The following is a 22,066-nucleotide window of genomic DNA, read 5'->3' as shown; positions in this document are numbered from 1 at the left end:
TTTTAATAAAGGCAAGGTGTGGGTTTGTGAATTATCAGATTACCAAAGAAAATTTTAATCCTCTACAGAGCTGCACTGATTGTTGTGTCAGCCTTCCATGCGAAGGTAAGTTTATAAATTCTTTTGGTGGAAACTCAAGGAATGAAGCTGAAGTGAATATTGGGCTGGTGACACCCTGGCCTCAGTGGTCATGATGCACTGTAACAGATGGCAAATGTACACAAATTAGTACTGAATCAGAGCGTGTCCTCTGGTCTACCCAATTTGTCCATCCACATTGCCTAGCCATTGCTTTCCACCAGAAATGGCCCAGTAGTTGACAGGGCTGATTGAGGTAAGGTTTGGCAGTCCCAAGCTGCAGCTCTTCACACTCCCATCACGGGATTGCAATAGGTTCCTCACAAGCTTAAAATGATTTCCACCTGGAAACATTCGGAGCCACAGAAAAGTAAATAACTTTCAGGATTTTATTTATTTATTGAACTTATTATAATAATTTCATTTGCTATTGGAATGTTTTGAGAAATCTGATTATAACAGTTAATGTTAGGAATGTCTGCTCCTAAACTCGAACCAAATGCTAAAAAAATATATATATTAAGCACCCCTGAGAAGAAAGGGACATCCTTGATTTCTATTAAAATGTAACTATACATTTTTAAAAAATAAATATACTTTTGCAGCAGATTATTTAACAAGACCTTTCACACGGTATCTTCTGTTTGGTGAGTTGTGCTAAAGGAGCCCTGCCCTTTCGCTGAACAGCCCTCATTAACTTTCCATTGTTGGTCATACAAAAGACATGGGTAGGCAAAAGTTCTCACAGATTATACTTTTTTTTTGCTTACAAATCACAACTTACTAACATCAGCACTATTTTAAAGTGTAATATGCCAATGGTACTTGCTAAACATTTTCCATTTATATAAATTAAAAATTTCAAAGTGAATACTAACCCCAAACAGGCTTTTTGAAGCGCAATTTTGTGTTACAGATGCTACATGCTCTAGCTTCTGTATTGCTATTAATTATATTATTTTCCTCTCCATCTCCGTTCTCCCATGGGACCCAAGCACCACCATTAAGTGTTGGGTGGCTTCGAGGATCTTTAGGTGGGTATTTAACAGGAACTGCAGTTTTGTTGTACTGAACAAGCCTTAAGAGTAACCTCTTGACAACTTCTGGGTACTGTTGAGAAAGATCAACTCTTTCGTATGGATCAGCAGTTATGTTGAACAGCCATAGTGATTTTCCTTTTGGCCATAGTATTTTTTCCAGATTCCACCACTTCCCGCCAAAGTTTGGAAAGGTTTGAGGTGGGATCCAGTCACTCAAACCCGGATTCCCTGTTAATAATTTCCAGTCTTTAACTCGGATTGCTGCTTGGATTGCTGTGTCCCAAATTCCAAATCCGTCATGAGGTGATCTGGTTTTAACACGAGTGTAAAGGGGGTCAATGTTATGCAGGATATCCATCCGTGGAGAGGGTTTGCCTTCGCTTATAGTCTCCCAAACATCATATCCATCAAGTCCCAAATCCTCCTCCAGCTCTCCTTCTGCCAGTGTTACGAGGGTAGGATACCAGTCTGTAATGTGCATTAGTCCCCGACTCACACTCCCTTTGTTTTTAATGAGTGGACTGTGCACAAAGCCAACGCCACGGATTCCTCCTTCCCAGTACGTTCCTTTTCGTCCACGGAGTGGCCAGTTGCTTCCCCCTGCCAAGGGTTGCCCTCCATTGTCTGAAGAGTAAATAATGACACTGTTGTCATAGTAACCATATTTTCTTAATGCCTTTGTAAGATTTTTTACTGCTTCATCCAAACATGTTACCATAGCTGCATATCTCCGCCGACCTAAATTGTCAATTGACATGTATTGGCCCAGGTATTTCTTTGGTACTTGCAGAGGTGTGTGAACAGCCTGGAAAGCAATGTATAGAAAGAGTGGTTTCTGAGGGTTATGTGCTGCTAGAATGTCCACTGCTTTTTGAGTATATAGGAAAGTAGAATAAGAGTGAGCCCTGTACTCCCAAGCCACATTTTCATCCTTATGCAAGTCATAGCCACAGGTTTTTGGCCCATCACAGATTTCATGGGTGTAGTAATCACCACTGCCTGTGAGTGACCCGAAAAATGTATCAAATCCTTTACGTGTGGGCAGACACTCTTTTTTATAAAATCCTAGATGCCATTTTCCAATCATGTGCGTTGAATAGCCAGCTTCTTGAAGCTTTTGAGGTAGTGTTACATTAGTAAGGGGTATACAGTTGGGTTGGCCAGCCCTTATGATAGAGTGTTGAAGTCCCGTGTGTATCTGATACCTACAAAACAAATCAAAAATCTGTATTAATCAGCTGTACAGTACGGCATCTCCAGTTTACCTGCACTCTTTACACTGTTGTGAACAGTGAATGACCATTGCACAATGTAAGGTGCTGTCACAGAAACAACTAGTCATTTACAAAGTATCTGAACAGGGTTCAACTCCTCAATTAATCAGTCCAAAGTGCCATTGTAAGTGGTACAATGAATGAATAAAAAAGAGGCATGAGGCAGAGAGTGAGATAAAAAAATGCTTTTAATATCTCCAACAACAATTAAATGCTGGAAGAATGAGATTTCACATTTGAATAAGTTAATTTTCAGTGCCAGGGAGCTGCTTAACAGTAATTAAGACCGACCACTCTGTTAAAAGGGTAGTTGGAATGGAATGGGCAAAATATAACTTCTGTGGCTCTGTACAAATTGCTTGCGTAAAAAATAAAAACTGAGCTAATAAAGTACAGGGAAACAAAATGGTACAGTGTGATAAAGATGGATTTACCACTGACAACCAGATAAAATAATAGCAGGATCAAACCATATTAAACCAAAATATTGCCATGCCAAGGTATTTAAATTAAGCTCCAAAAGATCTTTAGAACAAGACAAAATAAATACAAATAAAAAGTTATGGCTACTAGGAGTTAAAGAGTTATGTGGACAGTCAGAAATTTGTACCATTTGAAGATATACAGTACACCACAATGGTATTTAAAAATATGCACACAAAAGAATGAGGCATTCAAGCGGATGTGCTCTGTTGCTTAGCAACCCTGGGTTAAATGCTGCACAGCAACAGCACGCAAGTCTAGAGTATTCAAATAAGCCTTAAACAAGCACTTATGTATTGGGGTACACTGGATGTTTCTGTACCTCTCAGAGAAATGCTTTACTTTTCTGCACTTCTCTACATAAAATCATATGTTCAAGGAAAGGGAGAAAGGATTGATTGCCTAATGGATAATTATGAAAATTCACCAAATTGTAATTTTGACTTTCATTATCTTGATCAAGTTAATCTCAAAAACAAAATATGCAGTGTCACACAGTCCAGTGATTTTGATGCTGAGAATATTGCACACTTTTTATCATTAATTCTTGCATTCTTTAAACTCGGGCAGAACAGGACAGATTTCCTTCAAGAATAAAACAAAACTGTTCCAAGGGATGATGTGAGAGATGTTCTTCATTTTGCTGCCAAAGTTTTGCATTTTCACTTCAGGGATTACCTTAATGTACTGCCAGCTATAAGACATGTTGTATTAAAATTAAGATAAAATATGGGCATGCTGTAGAAAGATTCAAAATTTAGAGTGTGAAGCAACGAAGAGAGTTCACTACTCTTGGGGCAGAATCCCAGCACAACGTCAGTGCCTAGGAGAGCATTCAAACTGGCTGTATCACTGTCTGGTATGGAGGGGCCACTGCACAGGATCGGAGAAAGCCTCAGAGAGTTGTAAACTCAGCCGGCTCCATCGTGGGCACCAGCCTCCTCGGAATCGAGGACACCTTCAAAAGGTGAGGCCTCAAAAAGGTAGTATCTGTCATTAAGGATCCCAACACCCAGGATATGTCCTCTTTCCATTGCTATCAGAAGGTTCAAGAGCCTGAAGACACAAAATCAACGTTGCACAACATCTGCCGGTGATATTAGATCTGATTTTGATTCAGGAGCTAAGCCTTTTACCTATCGTTAGGTGGCTCCTTTAACTCCTGCTAATTTCTTGGATCCAGGAATAGTTAACGTTCATAATGAAAGGAAGCAAAACCTGCGAGTGAGTTTAATTTGTGACCATCTATAATGCCCCTTTTACATCATAATCTGTTTAAAATTATATCCACATGCTATGGTCAGATTCCACACTGCAAGATGTTGCTGAAACCTTCTCCAGCATTTAGAATCAGAGAAAACCTACAGCACAATACAGACGCTTAAGCCCACAATGCTGTGCCGAACATGTACTTACTTCAGAAATTACCTAGGGTTACCATAGCCCTCTATTTCTCTAAGCTCCATGTACCTATCCAGGAGTCTCTTAAAAGACCCTATCGTATCCGCCTCCACCACTGCCACCTGCAGCCCATTTCATGCACTCACCACTCTCTGCGTAAAAAAACCTACCTCTGATATCTCCTCTGTTCTACTTCCAAGCACCTTAAAACTGTGCCCTCTTGTGCTAGCCATTTCAGCCCTGGGAAAAAGCCTCTGACTATCCACACGATCAATGCCTCTCATCATCTTATACACCTCTGTCAGGTCACATCTCATCCCCCCTAGCTCCAAGGAGAGAAGGTCGAGTTCACGCAACCTATTCTCATAAGGCATGCTCCCCAATCCAGGCAACACCCTTGTAAACCTCCTCTGCATCCTTTCTATGGTTTCCACATCCTTCTTGTAGTGAGGTGACCAGAACTGAGCACGATACTCCAAGTGGAGTCTGACCAGGGTCCTTTAGAGCTGCAACATTACCTTTCAGCTCCTAGACTAAATCCCACGATTGATGAAGGCAAATGCACCGTATGCCTTCTTAAGAACAGAGTAAACCTGCGCAGCAGCTTTGAGTGTCCTATGGACTCAGACCACAAGATCCCTCTGATTCTCCACACTGCCAAGAGTCTTACCATTAATACTATATTCTGCCATCGTATTTGACCTACCAAAATGAACCACCTCACACTTATCTGGGTTGAACTCCATCTGCCACTTCTCAGCCCAGTTTTGCATCCTATTGATGTCCTGCTGTAACCTCTGATAGTCCTCCACACTATCCACAATTTGTGTCATCAGCAAATTTTCCAACCCATTCCTCCACTTCCTCATCCAGGTCATTTATAAAAATCACGAAGTGTATTCTGGGTTGAACTCCATCTGCCACTTCTCCTGCTGTAACCTCTGACAGCCCTTCACACCGTGCACAACACCCCCAACCTTTGTGCCATCAGCAAATTTTGTAACCCATTCCTCCACTTCCTCATCCAGGTCCTTTATAAAAATCACGAAGAGTATAGGTCCCAGAGCAGATCCCTGAAGCATACCATTGGTCACCGACCTCCATGAAGAATATGACCCATTTACAACCACTCTTTGCCTTCCGTGGGCAAGCCAGTTCTGGATCCACAAAGCAATGTCCCTTGAATCCCATGCCTCCTTACTTTCTCAATAAACCTTGCATGGGGTACCTTGTCAAATGCCTTGCTGAAATCCATATACACTACATCTACTGCTCCAGCTTCATCAATGTGTTTAGTCACATCGTCAAAAAATTCAATCAGGCTCGTAAAACACAATATGCCTTTGAAAAAGTCATGCTGAGTATTCCTCATCATATTCTACCTCTCCAAATGTTCATAAATCCTGCCTCTCAGGATCTTCTCCATCAACTTACCAACCACTGAGGCAAGACTCACTGGTCTATAACTTCCTCGGCTATCTCTACTCCCTTTCTTGTAAAGGGAACAACATCCGCAACCCTCCAATCCTCCGGAACCTCTCCCGTCCTCATTGATGATGCAAAGATCATTGCCAGATGCTCAGCAATCTCCTCCCTTGCCTCCCAAAGTAGCCTGGGGTACATCCCGTCCGGTCTTGGTGACTTATCCAACTTGACGCTTTCCAAAAGCTCCAGCACATCCTCTTTCTTAATATCCACATACTCAAGCTTTTTAGTCCACTGTAAGTCATCCCTGCAATCGCCAAGATCCTTTTCCGTAGAGAATTCATTAAGTACCTCCGCTATCTCTTCCGGTTCCATACACACTATTCTCTCATATCTTATCCTCTTGCCCTTCACATACTTGTAGAATGCCTTGGAGTTTTCCTTAATCCTGTCTGCCAAGGCCTTCTCATGGCCCTTTCTGGCTCTCCTAATTTTATTCTTAAGCTCCTTTCTGCTAGCCTTATAATCTTCTAGATCTCTATCGTTACCTAGTGTTTTGAACTTCTCGTAAGCTCTTCTTTCCTTCTTGACTAAATTTACAACAGCCTTTCTACACCACGGTTCCTGTACCCTACCATCCTTTCCCTGTCTCATTGGAACCCCACGCAAATATCCCCTGAATGTTTGCCACATTTCTTCCATACTTTTCCCTGAGAACATCTGTTCCCAATTTAAGCTTCCAATTTCCTGCTTGATAGCCTCATAATTCCTCTTACTCCAATTAAACGCTTTTCTAATTTGTCTGTTCCTATCTCTGTCCAATGCTATTGTAAAGGAGATAGAATTATGATCACTATCTCCAAAATGCTCTCCCACTGGGAGATCTGACAACTGACCAGGTTCATTTCCCAGTACCAGATCAAGTACAGCCTCTCCTCTTGTAGGCTTATCTACATATTGTGTCAAGAAACCTTCCTGAACCCACCTAACAAACTCCACCCCATCTAAACCCCTCGCTCTGGGGAGATGCCAATCGATATCTGGGAAATTAAAATCTCCCACCACAACAACCCTGTTATTATTTCACCTTTCCAGAATCTGTCTCCCTATCTGCTCCTCGATATCCCTGTAACTATTGGGTGGTCTATAAAAAACACCCAGTAGAGTTATTGACCCATTCCTGTGCCTGACTCCGTAGACAATCCCTCCATGACTACCTCCTTTTCTGCAGCTGTGACACTATCTCTGATCAATAGTCCCATACCCCCACTTCTTTTGTCTCCCTACCTGTCCTTTCTGAAACATCTAAAGCCTGGCACTTGAAGTAACCATTCCTGTCCCTGAGCCATCCAAGTCTCTGTGATGGCCACAACATCATAGCTCCAAGTATGATCCTATGAAACAGAAAAATTTACGTGCATCAGAGATTACAATTATAAATTTCAGATTTAATTGTTCACTATGTTAATTCATAACAAGTAATTTTCAATTTTATATAACTATATAACCATATAACAATTACAGCACAGAAACAGGCCATCTTGGCCCTTCTAGTCCGTCCCTTCTTACTCTCACCTAGTCCCACCGACCTGCCTCAGCCCATAACCCTCCATTCCCTTCCTGTCCATATAGCTGTCCAGTTTAACTTTAAATGACAACATCGAACTTGCCTCAACCACTTCTGCTGGAAGCTCGTTCCACACAGCCACCACTCTCTGAGTAAAGAAGTTCTCCCTCATGTCACCCCTAAACTTTTGCCCTTTAACTCTCAACTCATGTCCTCTTGTTTGAATCTCCCCCACTCTCAATGGAAAAAGCCTATTCACTCTATCCCTCTCATAATTTTAAATACCTCTTTCAAGTCCCCCCTCAACCTTCTACATTCCAAAGAATAAAGACCCAACTTGTTCAACCTTTCTCTGCGACTTAGGTGATGAAACCCTGGTAACATTCTAGTAAACCTTCTCTGTACACTGACATTTTGTTGACATCATTCCTATAATTCGGTGACCAAAACTGTACACAATACTCCAAATTTGGCCTCACCAATGCCTTGTACAATTTCAACATTACATCCCAACTTTTATAAAGGCCAACATACCAAAAGCTTTCTTCAACACCCTATCCACATGAGATTCCACCTTCAGGGAACTATGGACCATTATTCCTAGATCCCTCTGTTCAACTGCATTCTTCAATGCCCTGCCATTTACCATGTATGTCCTATTTTGATTAGTCCTACCAAAATGTAGCACCTCACATTTATCAGCATTAAACTCCATCTGCCATCTTTCAGCCCACTCTTCTAACTGGCCTAAATCTCTCTGTAAGCTTTGAAAACCTACTTCATTATCCACAACTCCACCTATCTTAGTATCATCTGCATACTTACTCATCCAATTTACCACCCCATCATCCAGATCATTAATGTATATGACAAACAACATTGGACCCAGTACAGATCCCTGAGGCACACCACTAGTCACCGGCCTCCAATCTGACAAACAGTTTTCCATCACCACTCTCTGGCATCTCCCATCCAGCCACTGCTGAATCCATTTTACTACTTCAATATTAATACCTAACGATTGAACCTTCCTAACCAACCTTCCATGTGGGACCTTGTCAAAGGCCTTACTGAAGTCCATATAGACAACATCCACTGCTTTACCCTCGTCAACATTCCTAGTACCCGCTTCAAAAAATTCAATAAGATTTGTCAAACATGGCCTTCCACGCACAAATCCATGTTGACTGTTCCTAATCAGACCCTATTCCTAATTTTACCAGCTGGACAGTGATTTTAATAGAATAATTTTATTAGATTAAGAATAATCCATGTTTTCTATCAAGCTGATGGTTCACTCTTCCATGCTGCAATATTGAACATTATCCCCAAACTATATCTGCATGAAGAAGTAAGTCAATTTGTAGAGTAAACAGCAAAAAGTAGCAGTTTTTGATAATAATTAAGGCTAAGGCAATGCATGACAAGCTAAAATGCTAAAGCAGAAACAGGAATTAAAAAATAAATCATGAGTTGTGTTTATCATCATATAAGTGAACAAATATAATTGATATGGACATAATATTGGCGTAATGTGGTTAACCTGGATGACTTTTCAACTATCTGCTTTCTCAAGAAATACAAACTTTTATTATGTGATGTCTGAACATTTGGTTTTGGATGTACAAAATACTTTGCAAAGGTATTGCTTAATGCCTCTTGTAAAATAGCAGGCAAAGCAAATGATGTAAGTAAGTTCTAGCAATACACATAAAAGTTGCTGGTGAATGCAGCAGGCCAAGCAGCATCTGTAGGAAGAGGTGCAGTCGACGTTTCAGGCCGAGACCCTTCGTCAGGACTAACTGAAGGAAGAGTGAGTAAGAGATTTGAAAGTGGGAGGGGGAGGGGGAGATCCAAAATGATAGGAGAAGACAGGAGGGGGAGGGATAGAGCCAAGAGCTGGACAGGTGATTGGCAAAGGGGAGATGAGAGGATCATGGGACAGGAGGCCCAGGGAGAAAGAAAGGAGGAAGGGTGAAGCCCAGAGGATGGGCAAGGAGTATAGTGAGAGGGACAGAGGGAGAAAAAGGAAAGAGAGAAAAAGAAAAAAATATATATAAATAATAATAATAATAAATAAATAACGGATGGGGTATGAGGGGGAGGAGAGGCATTAATGGAAGTTAGAGAAGTCAATGTTCATGCCATCAGGTTGGAGGCTACCCAGATGGAATACAAGGTGTTGTTCCTCCAACCTGAATGTGGCTTCATCTTGACAGTAGAGGAGGCCGTGGATAGACATATCAGAATGGGAATGGGATGTGGAATTCAAATGTATGGCCACTGGGAGATCCTGCTTTCTCTGGCGGACAGAGCGTAGGTGTTCAGCGAAATGGTGTCCCGGTCTGTGGCGGGTCTCGCTAATATATCTATGGCCACATTGGGAGCACCGAATGCAGTGTATCATCCCAGCCGACTCACAGATGAAGTGTTGCCTCACCTGGAAGGACTGTCTGGGGCCCTGAATGGTGGTAAGGGAGGAAGTGTAAGGGCATGTGTTGCACTTGTTCCGCTTACACGGATAAGTGCCGGGAGGGAGATCGGTGGGGAGGGATGGGGTAACAAGGGCAAGGGAGCTGCTTAGGGAGCGATCCCTGTGGAAAGCAGTGGGGGGGGGGAGGGAAAGATGTGCTTAGTGGTGGGATCCCGTTGGAGGTGGCGGAAGTTACGGAGAATTATATGTTGGACCCGGAGGTGGGGTGGTAGGTGAGCCCAATTCCTAGTGGGGTGGCTGGAGGATAGGATGAGAGCAGATATGCATGAAATGGGAGAGATGTGTTTGAGAGCAGAGTTGATGGTGGAGGAAGGGAAGCCCCTTTCTTTAAAAAAGGTAAGTTAAAATAGGCAGTATACTCTTCTACCTATTCACATTGGGATTCCTTTGGCTGAGAATTTTACCCTCAGATTCAGGAGATACCTAGGATCTTACCACAGGTGAACGAGGATGAGGCCTTCAGGGGTATTCATATGTCAGCTGCAGTTCTGTAATCCATGCTTCTGGTGCAACCCTCGAGTGCTGAACTTTCAATAGAAAACGATGGTATGGGGGCATAAGCTCAGAACTTCCTTGTGTTAAGGGAGAAGGCAGCTAAGAATCCATCTTTGGCATCTTAATGTTGTTTGAGCCTCCTCGACCTGGAGTTTACTCTACTCTTCAGCCTTATGATCGATCTGCCCCTACATTTGCCCTGGTACCTGCAACCATTCCCAAAAGAGTGTAGCAGCCTGCAATCCCATTCCCACCCACCAAGCCCATTATTATTGCTTCATAGTTTGGGCAGACATCAATATCACAACAGTAAAACAAAGCCCAAGCAGAAACTGTTTGAAGCTTCAGGAAGACATATTCATGTGAACCTATCAGCCACTTCAACTCTTGCACACCACATTCACACCTACACTTCAAACTGGATGATTTATTGGTGTAAGCATAATAAAGTAAGTTTTGAAAAGATCAGCATAAAACTATAACAATATCAATTGCATTATTACTTGAAAAGGAAAATGCTATTCCTCCACATAGTCTGGTGTTCCCTATCAGAACACCAGAGCTGAAATGTTTCTGTTTCTCTTTCTATAGATGCTGCCTAATCTGCTGAGTGCTTCTTGCATTTTTTTGCTGTTAACGTTTAACTAAATTGTTACTTTCCATTACAGCGTGATTCCATGCTTTTCCGAAAATGTGCTACCAGTGAAGATGTGATATCTTTACGCTAATGCTTCAGAATTAGCATTTCAGGTAATGCTACAGCACAAAACACAAGTCAGGTCAGCACAAGAACAGATTTTTCTGCCCATGATGTTGCGCCAAGCTAATTAAACAAATCCCTCCTGCCTGCATAATGTCTCATTAATTCCCCATCCTCTGCACATTTATGTGCCTATCTAAGAGTCCTTAACTTTTCTATTACTTTTGCCTCCAGCATCCCTGGCAGTGCATTCCAGGCACCACCATTCTCTCTGGGAAAAAAAATCTCCTGCACATCTCCTTTGAGTTTATCCCCTCTCACCTTAAATACATGCCCTCTAGTAATACATTTCAACTCTGGGAAAAAGATACTAGTGATCTACACTCCTCATAATCTTATAACTTCCATCAGGTCTCCTCACAGCCACCACTGCTCCAGAGCAAACAACCCATTTACCCTATCTCTCCTATAGCACGTGCCGTCTAATTCAGGCAGCATCTCAGTAAATTTCTTCTGCACCCTCTCCGATACCTCCACGTCCTCCCGATAATGGGACAACTAGAATCAAGTGCGATACCCCAGATACAGTCTAACCAAAATTATATAAAACTATCTTGAGTAAGCAAGGCAAGCAAACATGTGCACCTTTTTTTTAAATGCCTGATCAAGCTGTGTAGCCACTGTTGACTTGGGCCCTAAGACCTTTCTGAACATCAACACTGTTAAGGGTCTTGTTATTAACAGTCCCTTTATACTTTACTTCCTAGAGTGCAGTACCTCAGATTTGCTGGATTAATCTCCTCCTGCCACTTCTCAGTCTATATCTACAGCGTACTGTGATGAGAAACCTAGGAGAGGATAGTAAGGACCCAAGTTCTGGAGTATCCGAGACTAGAATCGAGACACAATATGAAACTGAAATGAGGGCATGGTTTGAAGCTAGACGCTAGATAAAAATACAAAGTGGAGCTGTTGATTGAACCCTGAACCTTAGTTCAGGTGCCCTTTAAATATTAAAATCCTGGCACCAAAACATGGCCGCCAATTAGCGGGGTGAGCCTAAATCTCTAAAGGGTCCTTGCCAGCTATTCCTAGCCCAGAGATTCAGAGTGTCTAAACCCTGGAAGGTGGAATGGCCAGGTACATATCATAACACATGCATATTCCACTGTATCCTTCAGCAGTATCCACAGTATATCACTAATCTTTGTATAGTCAGCAAAATTACTAACTCACCCATCTACAGTACATTTTATCCAAGTCATTTATATTCATCACATATAGCAAAGATCCTAGTACAGATCAGTGTGGAATACAACCAGATACCTCATGGTCCTGCAGCCAGAGTAACTGCATTTGACCACTACTTCCTGTCTTCTATGGGCAACCAAATTTTGAATTGAAACAACGAAGCCAACATGGGCCCTATGCATGTTAATCTTCTGAATGAGCCTACCATGATGTACCTTGCCAAATGCCATATTAATGTTCACAGCTCTACCTTTATCAATCATCTTTGTCCCCACCTCAACAAGCTCAGTAATGTTAGTAAAATATGGCCAAAGCCATACAAAGTCATGCTGACTGTCCCTAATTAGGTCATGGTTTTCTAAATGTACACAAATCTTGTCTGTAAGAATCCTCTCCAATAGCTCCCCACACCGATGTAAAGCTCATAGATCTGTAATTTCCAGGACTACTCCAATTTCCCTTCTTGAGTAGTGGGCAATATTAGCTACTTGCAAGTTCTCTGGAACTTTGTCCATAGCAAAGATCTTGCTCAAGGTCCTGGCAACCTCATAAGACCATAAGACCATAAGACCATACGACAAAGGAGCAGAAGTTGGCCATTCGGCCCATCGAGTCTGCTCCACCATTTTATCATGAGCTGATCCATCCTCCCACTTAGTCCCACTCCCCCGCCTTCTCACCATACCCTTTGATGCGCTGGCTACTCAGATACCTATCAATCTCTGCCTTAAATACACCCAATGACTTGGCCTCCACTGCCGCCCGTGGCAACAAATTCCATAGATTCACCACTGTCTGGCTAAAAAAATTTCTTCGCATCTCTGTTCTGAATGGGCGCCCTTCAATCCTTAAGCCATGCCCTCTCATACTAGACTCTTCCATCATGGGAAAAAACTTTGCCACATCCACTCTGTCCATACCTTTCAACATTCGAAATGTTTCTATGAGGTCTCCCCTCATTCTTCTAAACTCCAAGGAATACAGTCCAAGAGCAGGCAAACGTTCCTCATATGTTAATCCTCTCATTCCCGGAATTATTCTAGTGAATCTTCTCTGTACCCTCTCCAATGTCAGCACATCCTTTCTTAAATAAGGAGAACAAAACTGCCCACAGTACTCCAAGTGAGGTCTCACCAGTGCCTTATAGAGCCTCAACATCACATCCCTGCTCCTATACTCTATTCCTCTAGAAACGAATGCCGACATTGTGTTCGCCTTCTTCACCACTGACTCAACCTGGAGGTTAACTTTAAGGGTATCCTTTACGAGGACTCCCAAGTCCCGTTGCATCTCAGAACTTTGAATTCTCTCCCTATTTAAATAATAGTCTGCCCGTTTACTTCTTCTGCCAAAGTGCATAACCATACACTTTCCAACATTGCATTTCATTTGCCACTTCTCTGCCCATTCTTCCAATCTATCCAAGTCTCTCTGCAGACTCTGTTTCATTAGCACTGCCGGCCCCTCCACCTATCTTCATATCATCAGCAAACTTAGCCCCAAAGCCATCTATTCCATAATCTAAATCGTTAATGTACAATGTAAAAAGAAGCAGCCCCAATACAGACCCCTGTGGAACACCACTGGTAACCGGCAGCCAACCAGAATAGGATCCCTTTATTCCCACTCTCTGTTTCCTGCCAATCAGCTAACGCTCAATCCACGTATGTAACTTTCCCATAATTCCATGGGCTCTTATCTTGTTAAGTAGCCTCATGTGTGGCACCTTGTCAAAGGCCTTCTGAAAATCCAAATATACAACATCCACTGCATCTCCTTTTTCTAGCCCACTTGTAATTTCCTCAAAAAATTGTAATAGGTTTGTCAGGCAGGATTTTCCTTTAAGGAATCCATGCTGAGTTCTGCCTATCTGTCATATGCCTCCAGTTACTCTGTAACCTCATCCTTGACAATCGACTCCAACAACTTCTCAACCACCGATGTCAAGCTAACAGGTCTATAATTTCCTTTTTGCTTCCTTGCCCCCTTCTTAAATAGCGGAGTGAAATTTGCAATCTTCCAGTCCTCCAGAACCATGCCAGAATCTATTGACTTTTGAAAGATCATTGCTAATGCCTCCGCAATCTCCACAGCTATTTCCTTCAGAACATGTGGGTGCATTCCATCTGGTCTGGCAGAGTTATCTACCTTTATACTACTCAGCTTCCTGAGTACTTTCTCTGTCATAATTGTGACTGCGCACACTTCTCTTCCCTGCCACCCTTGAGTGTCTGGTATACTGCTGATGTCTTCCTCAGTGAAGACTGATGCAAAATACTCGTTCAGTTCTTCCACCATCTCCTTATCTCCCATTACAATTTCTCCAGCATCATTTTCTATCGGTCCTATATCTACTCTCACCCATCTTTTACTCTTTATATACTTTTGTCTCTCTTAATAACCTGGGGTATATTCCATCAGGTCATGGGGACTTATCAACCTTAATGTTCTCTAAGAGACCCAACACTACTTCCTTCTTTATCTCAAAATGCTCTAGGAAATTTGCATGTTCCACATTGACCTCGCTATTTTCCACATCCTTTCCTTGTAAATATCTATATAAAGTACTCACTTAGGAGCTCACACACATCTTCCATATCTGAGCATCTGTTCCCTCTATTCTTGAGTGGTCCCACTTCTTCCTTAGTTACCTTGCTCTTGATGAATGTATAAAATGTCTTGGGATTCTCTTTAATCTTCTTGCCAAGAATATTTCATGGCCCCTTCTGGCACTCTGAATTCCCTTCTTGTGTTCTTTTCTAACTTTTTTATAATCCTCAAGGGCTCCATTTGATTTTAGCTTTCTAAAACTTACATGCACTTTCTTTTTCTTCCTGATTAAATTCATTACCTCTCTCAACTTCCAAAGTTCTTCTATCTTGCCTTCCTTGTCCCTCCTTCTTACTCGAACATAACAATCCTATACTCAGTGCAGATGGTTATTAAATATCCTCCACATTTCAGATGGAGACTTATTCGATAAACAGCTGTTCCCAATTAACTCTTTATAGTTCTTGCCCAATTCTCTCATAGTTTGCTATGCTTCAAATTAATACTCTTCCACAAGGTCCATCCTTTTCCTCAATTATAGCGATCATAAAAATTAAAGGATTATGATCACTCTTCCCCAAATTTTCTCCCACTTGCCCAGGCTCATTTGCCAACACCACATCTACCCTAGTTGGATTATCTACATACTGATTTGAGACTCTTCTGGATGCACATAATAAATCCTGCCTCATCTAAGCTTAGGAAGCCTCATTCTCTATAGGGAAGAGGAAGTCATTCCTGATAACAGTCCTGTTGTATTTACAGCTTTCTCTAATTTGCTCGCATACCTCAATGTCCCTGGTGTTTGCACCTCTCTTATTTTTGAATAAGTCATATCAATTAGTGGATGAGCCCTCCATTCTTTCCCCTTGGGTGTAGCTATGAAATTAGCCCTAATTACCCCTATCTATTTTTTATAAAACATTAAACACTCTGCTCCAAGTGAGGAACCCTGAAGCACATCCTCAGCGGTTGCGCAAGGGTACTTGGTGAGGGATGGTACAGGTGGGGGCATGATCAGGTCTTGAAGACCATCGCTGAAGCCATCAGCATAGGAGTTGAGTGGGCAAAGTGGTCCCGACCCTCCAAGCAGACCATTGCCTTTGTCAGAGCTGGGGAGCAGCCAATACCTGCCAAAAGAACATCTGCAGGCATTCTGACCTCTGCAAGGGACTGGCAGCTGTTGGTGGACCTCGAACGGTAGCTGAAGTTCCCCAACGATATTGCAGTCACCACCCTGCGACCAGACATTGTCGTAGTGTCTGAGTCGACTAAGCAAGTGGTGCTGCTGGAGCTGACAGTCCCATGGGAAGATAGCTTGGAAGAGGCCTTTGAAAGGAAGCTCTCCAATTACGCAGGACTGGTCAGCAACTGTCAGCAGGCTGGATGGAGAGCGAGGTGTCTCCCAGTGGAGGTTGGTTGTAGGCGATTCGCAGCCCATTCCTTAGTTAGAGCCTTCAGCAATTTGGGCATCGAGGGAGAGAGGAAGAGGAGAGCCATCCACAGTACCACTGCTGTGGCAGAGAGGGCCTCAAGATGGCTGTGGCTCAAAAGAGGGGAGCCATGGAGTCATTAGTAGCTAGCCAACTGGACACAAGCTGGGGTCTGATCAGCCCTGGCTGGGTCACCTGGAGGAGGGTGTATGATTTTGAAAGACCCGAAACACCCGATGATTCCAGGAACATCACTGAAGGTGGGTCCAGAAGCATCAGTAGATGTATGTACACAGCAAACCCCTGCACATTGGGTCTTTTTTAAAAAATGGGTTCTATTGGGTTTTGTAGCTACCTGTAAGGCGATGAATCTCAAGATTGTATATAGTATATATACCTTGATAATAAATGAATTTTCAACCTCCCAGTCATCCCCGTCCCTTCGTAATGGCCTTGACAATGTAATTCCATGTACTGATACGAGCTCTAAATTCATAACCCTTAATCTTAAAACTCCCAGTATTAAAATAATCCACTTCAATCCATCAGTCCAATCGTGCCTGTTACCTTGTTCCTGCCTGTCCTTCTTTACCAAGTTACTGGTCATGACATCTACTTTCCTCTCAATCCCTCCATTTTCTGTCCTGGTGCATTGATTCTTATTCTCCTGCAAAATGTTTTAAAACCTCCTGAGCAGCTCTAGCTATCTAGCGATTTTCCGGCCAGGAGCTGCCCTATAATCTTCCTGCTAGAAGCAGATCCATTAGGTGACAGCTGTTGCTGCAAACATCTTCCTTCTCCTATTGCTATTTGAATTAACAATGCCCCTTTAAAGGATCTAGTTACTGGCCATATTTATCATATATACAGTCAGAATGCAAACTATTTGGAACTATTCCCATTCTAAACTGGGTATAGTTAGCAAATTCAGAACAACGTATGAAAAGAATCAACTCAGCCTCTTTCTGACTATTTGATTCTTCCAAACATTTCTGCATATTTTAAAGCTAAACCCCATTCTACATTTTCTGCCTTAACTAAAGTTGGTCTAATTTATGTGGAATTTTACTGGCACTGGTCCAAAATGTGTTCCCTACAAAGGGCCTCAAAGAAATGGGGTCAGTAGCAAAATTTCATTTAAAAAAAGTTCAAGGTAATGATAAGCCATAACATATGATTAACAAGTTAAAGTTATAAAAGAAACAGATATAAAGTACACTTAAACTTTTATTTGGTGTTATCTGCATGGCAGAAAATAGCTGGATACAGTAAGACTTTGTTAATTATATCTAGTCCTCATAAACATTGGAATAGTCATATAAGATACAAGAATATTTTATATTTAAAACAACTGGAACACTGCTAACTTTAATCACATGCTAAATTGAACATCAAGCTTTCTATAATCACATTCCCAGTGAACACACTGTGTATATGTGTATTAGAATAGGAGCTAGAATTCATCACTCTAAGGAGAAAAGGATGCTGGTCTATCAGAACTCGGAACACATCTGGTGTACCAAATAGACAAGGTTCTTTGTATGCAACTGGGCAACATTTTGATGTACAAATGTTTGTATATTCAGTGGAATAGATTAGTTACCCTACCAAACCTCCATGAAACCTAGTCACTAGGCACTTCCATTGTTTTTTACGCCATGACATTTTGTACGTTCTAATTTTGCACATGCTGTAGATTATAATTGTACAGGCTTTTTTAACCTTTGTCAGTCTTTATTACCTATATTACCTGAAGCTGATAAAATTTTAAATACATATTGTATACTTCCATAGTTGGCAGTGAAAACCATCTGCAAGTCACATCCATGCTTTTCTGGGGTTTATTGCAAGAGTGAGTCTATCTAGTTCTGTGTTTGATGACATATTTACAAGACAGTCAGGATTTCATATAACAATCACAGCATTGGAAACAAATTACAAATTATTGTAAGATTTTAAGAAACATGGGGTAGATAGAAATATTGAATACTAGAGGGCGTAGCAGGGTGGAAATATCAAATACTAGAGGGGATAGGCTTAAGCTGAGAGGGGGAAATTTTAAAAGAGATCTACGCGGCACATACGTTTTCACAAAGAAATTGGTGGATCCCTGGAACACTCTGTCAAGGGGGTTGGTGAAAGCAGCAATATCTCAGAGGCATTTGGACAGACTCACGAAGATGCAGGATGCACAGGGATAGAGACCATGAGCACTTAGATGGGTTTAATTTAAATTGACATCATGGTTGGTAGAGACATTGCGAGCTGAAAGGCTTGTTCCTCTGCTATACTATGTTACAAAATTTTCACTTATATAATGCAAATATTTTTGCCCAAGATGCATTCAAACATACGTAAAGAAGTAAACTGATTCCATGAGAAGGATTTGATATGTGACCAATGAATATGGAAACTGTTCTCTCTAAGCTGCATGGCTGTGTGGCTGTGCAGTAACTAAAATGCTCCCACCCACATAGCCCTTGTTGCCCTGTAGTTGAAACGTTTTTATATATAATGTTTTACTAACACAGTTTTCAGGCTGTGTAAAAATTTTCTCCTCAAAGCAATGGTTGATCCGCGCAGCTGTAAAAAAAATTAGAGGGAATGTTGAATATGAACATATATTATAAAATAAAGATGGTGAAAAAGAAATAATCAGAAAATAATACTGGAGGATGTGACATGTACAATCGAATCATTGTCAACTCAAGGCGACCCTATGAAAATTGTGTAGTTGTCCACAGGGTTTTCATGGCAAGATACGGAAGTAGATACAGGCCAGGCCTTTCTTCTGCGCAGATACTGCCGCTGCCCAGGTTGGGACCCGGCCGGATTTGAACTCAGGACCATCTACCTCAAAGTCCAGTGCTGCCGCCTCTACACATCAGCCAGCCCAGGACGTGACATAGGCACAGGTAATTTGTAGGACAGCTTGTAATAGTGGCAAAATGAAAATGTAGGAAGGTAATGTGTCCGAAAGTGGACCACCTGTTAAAGAAAGCAATCCCCTCACATTTACTGTTAGTGGGCCAAGGAGGAGTTGCTGAAGGAAATTTTAACGGTAGGCAATGGAGAAAAAGAGAACCCTAGAATATTGAATGGGTTTGATGAGGAGAGTATCATGGTCTAATGAAATCCAGTGATGGTTGACTAAACTAGTTGTATACCAGACAGAAAGAGTGTAACAGCAGGAAGCTTTTTCTACCTGTTCAGTTATTCAATGATCAGGAGTGATCACTCCCTCAAATCCATTCAACTCTAGGTGTATTGATATGTTCACCTCAAAAAATATGTACAGATCTCAGGCTTTAATTTATCATTAGACAGGCACCAAAAGCTATGTTTCAAGGGTTTCGGGTTTCCACTAGCCAATTGTGAACATTTCTTATTTCAATTTTAAATAGCATAATTCCAAATTAATTATTATATTCTCTTGCTCTGTATTTATCCAATAAACTTTCTTCAGGTATCTCTCTGAATTTCTATCATTTTAAAGATACAGTTATATCACTATTGTGTGCTGAAGAGCCTATTTCTATTCTCTACTGTTCTTTCTAAACTCATGGAACTACAAAACAAATTTGTATAGCTTTAATTTATAGTTTGACCTATCAAACACTGGTATCATTCTGCACAATGACTAAAATACCCTTCCTGATAATAAGAATGGTATTCCAGATGGGGATCTGACAAGGCTCTATACGGTACTTTCTGACGTTTATGTTCAGGCTTCATCCAGATAAAGCATAGCACACAAAGTGCTTCTAATGATTTGTGTCCATGGACACTGAAATCTCTTTGTTCCTCCACAACTCTGAGGGAAAGAAATGTAGATTTGCTCGACAGTGTAAATGTGCAGGAGTATTAGCTATCAGTTACAATGAAGTCAATTAATGTAACTGCCAATTATGTATAATTAATGACCGACTGGTTACCATCCAAAGATGAATTTACCTCTCCGAGTGATTTCTCTTCCTTGATTCCAAAATGAATAACCTCTTCCCCTGCTGATGTGTAGCCTGCTTAGTCTACCTTCATCCCTTTATAACTTTTGATTTCATTTACACAACTTAGTGGGTATTCGAATTAATCTTATTGAGAAACTTGGATTAACGACTCACTCCTCCGTCTCTTGTATTTGTGAGAGAATAATTCTACTGTGCCCAAGGTGTAATAAACCAGAATTATATTTCAATAATGTTACACAGAGGTCCGAAGAACAATGCAACACAGTAGTGCAGCGGTTAGTTTAACGCTTTACAGGTTCAACCGCCGCTGCTGGGGCCTGTGAGGAGCTTGTATGTTCTCCCCGTGGGTTTCCTCCGCATGCTCTGATCTCCTCCCACATCCCACACATGTGGGTGTCAGTAGGTTAAATGGTCACGGATGTAATGATGCAGCATGGGCTTGTTGGCAGGAAGGGCCATTGCCTGCTGCATCGCCAAACAAAATAAATATATAAAACAGAATAATACCTTTTCCCAATATTTAATTTGGGGAATTACAGAAATATCAAGCAAAGCAAACAAAATTAAATATCTGCCACACTCATAAATACTAGGTTCATTTTCCCAATCATGTTTTAGCTCAGACATTGGTATAGAGGCTGTACACAGGTTTCTGGGACGACTTTATGACCTCACCTACTGTGTTTTTATTTGCATTACCTACAGGTAACATCATTAAAACAACATCCAGCTGCCTATTGCTACTGCTTTTGGCTCCTTGACATTGCTTGCAGTAACGAAAGCTAAATTAGCTGACAAATTATGAGATTCTGCAAATGCGCGCATTATCACAGCGGCTCATTATAACAAATGCTATATTCTGTGGGGTGGGTGAAGAGAAATATCTGAAATACTTAACCGTCCTGTGATGAGTTGGCTCCTGGACGGGGAACAGATGGGCTGGATGTAGTAGTTCTCCAGTTTCACCCCTTGAGCAGCAAGTCTGTCTAGGGTCGGGGTGCGAATCTCGGAGCCATGGTAACCTACGTCGTGGAAACCCTGATCGTCGGCAAGGATGAAGATAATGTGAGGTTTTGGCGGCTTTGAGCTGTCTCGCAGGGGATCGATTGCGTTGGAGTCTTCGAGACCAAGTTCTAGCCAGTCCCTGGACAAATAACCAAAGGTCAGTAAACTTGCCACTGAAAACCCAGCCAAAGCACCAAACATGACTAGTCGGCTACTTTCCCTTCCCTTTGAAGCATTAAACGCCAAGTTTCACTGAGCCAGCAGTGTTACGGACTAGTATAGAGCCGGTGAAACGTTATTCCCTTCGACAGAGAAGGCAGGCACATCCGGAGAGGACTCCGCCGGCTGGTGAGGCTGCGTTTAACATCCCGCGCTCCTGCCTCGGAGCCTGGAGATGCTGTCCTCTCTGCGTGTGCAGCTGTTGAAGTTACTGCCAGAGTTCATTTCCATTCTCCCTTTCGGTGCGGGTCTCCTCTCTCCGCCCACCGCGCTCATTGTCCTCCCACACGGTGATCGAGTGCCCAGGAAGGTGGCGAAGCGTAAAGTCCTGCCAACACATAGTACGGCGTACAGACTCCCCGCCACGGCATCTCCGCGCCCGCTTCTGGGGCACCGCACGGCTCCTGTGCACAGAGCGGACGGAAGGGAAGCCTCAGTACTTCTGGAACCAGTCGGAATGTGTACGGGCGCACTTAACTCACACGCACACACACTTAGAAACCACGAATACAGTGCTTTATTTATGAGTACCATGATTAAGATCTGCACGTGTTAAAGGACATGGGAACTAATCACGTTTAGAGTATTGGAAGGTTGGAAGCTGCAGAAGGTGGAAATCTCCCTGTGAATTGTCAGGGGCGTAAAGGAGCAAACGCTACATCCTTTGGTGCAACAGACAGGCT

General features: G+C 42.1%; 1 protein-coding gene across 1 annotated transcript; it reads right to left on the bottom strand.

Moving 5' to 3' along the window:
• Positions 1–465: 465 nt before the first annotated feature.
• LOC134344190 (arylsulfatase J-like) lies at positions 466–21,843 on the bottom strand. Its single transcript, XM_063043582.1, has 2 exons — positions 21,058–21,843; positions 466–2,323 (listed from the first exon to the last, which is right to left on the bottom strand). The coding sequence occupies exons 1-2, from the start codon at positions 21,363–21,365 to the stop codon at positions 952–954; spliced, it is 1,680 nt and encodes a 559-aa protein (XP_062899652.1). The 5' UTR covers positions 21,366–21,843; the 3' UTR covers positions 466–951.
• Between the last annotated feature and the right edge of the window lie 223 nt (positions 21,844–22,066).

This window comes from Mobula hypostoma, chromosome 3, assembly GCF_963921235.1.
Source record: "Mobula hypostoma chromosome 3, sMobHyp1.1, whole genome shotgun sequence".
NCBI classification, from domain to species: Eukaryota; Metazoa; Chordata; class Chondrichthyes; order Myliobatiformes; family Myliobatidae; genus Mobula; species Mobula hypostoma.
The sequence above is the reverse complement of the archived record's forward strand: the minus strand, read 5'-3'. Positions and strand labels throughout refer to the sequence as shown.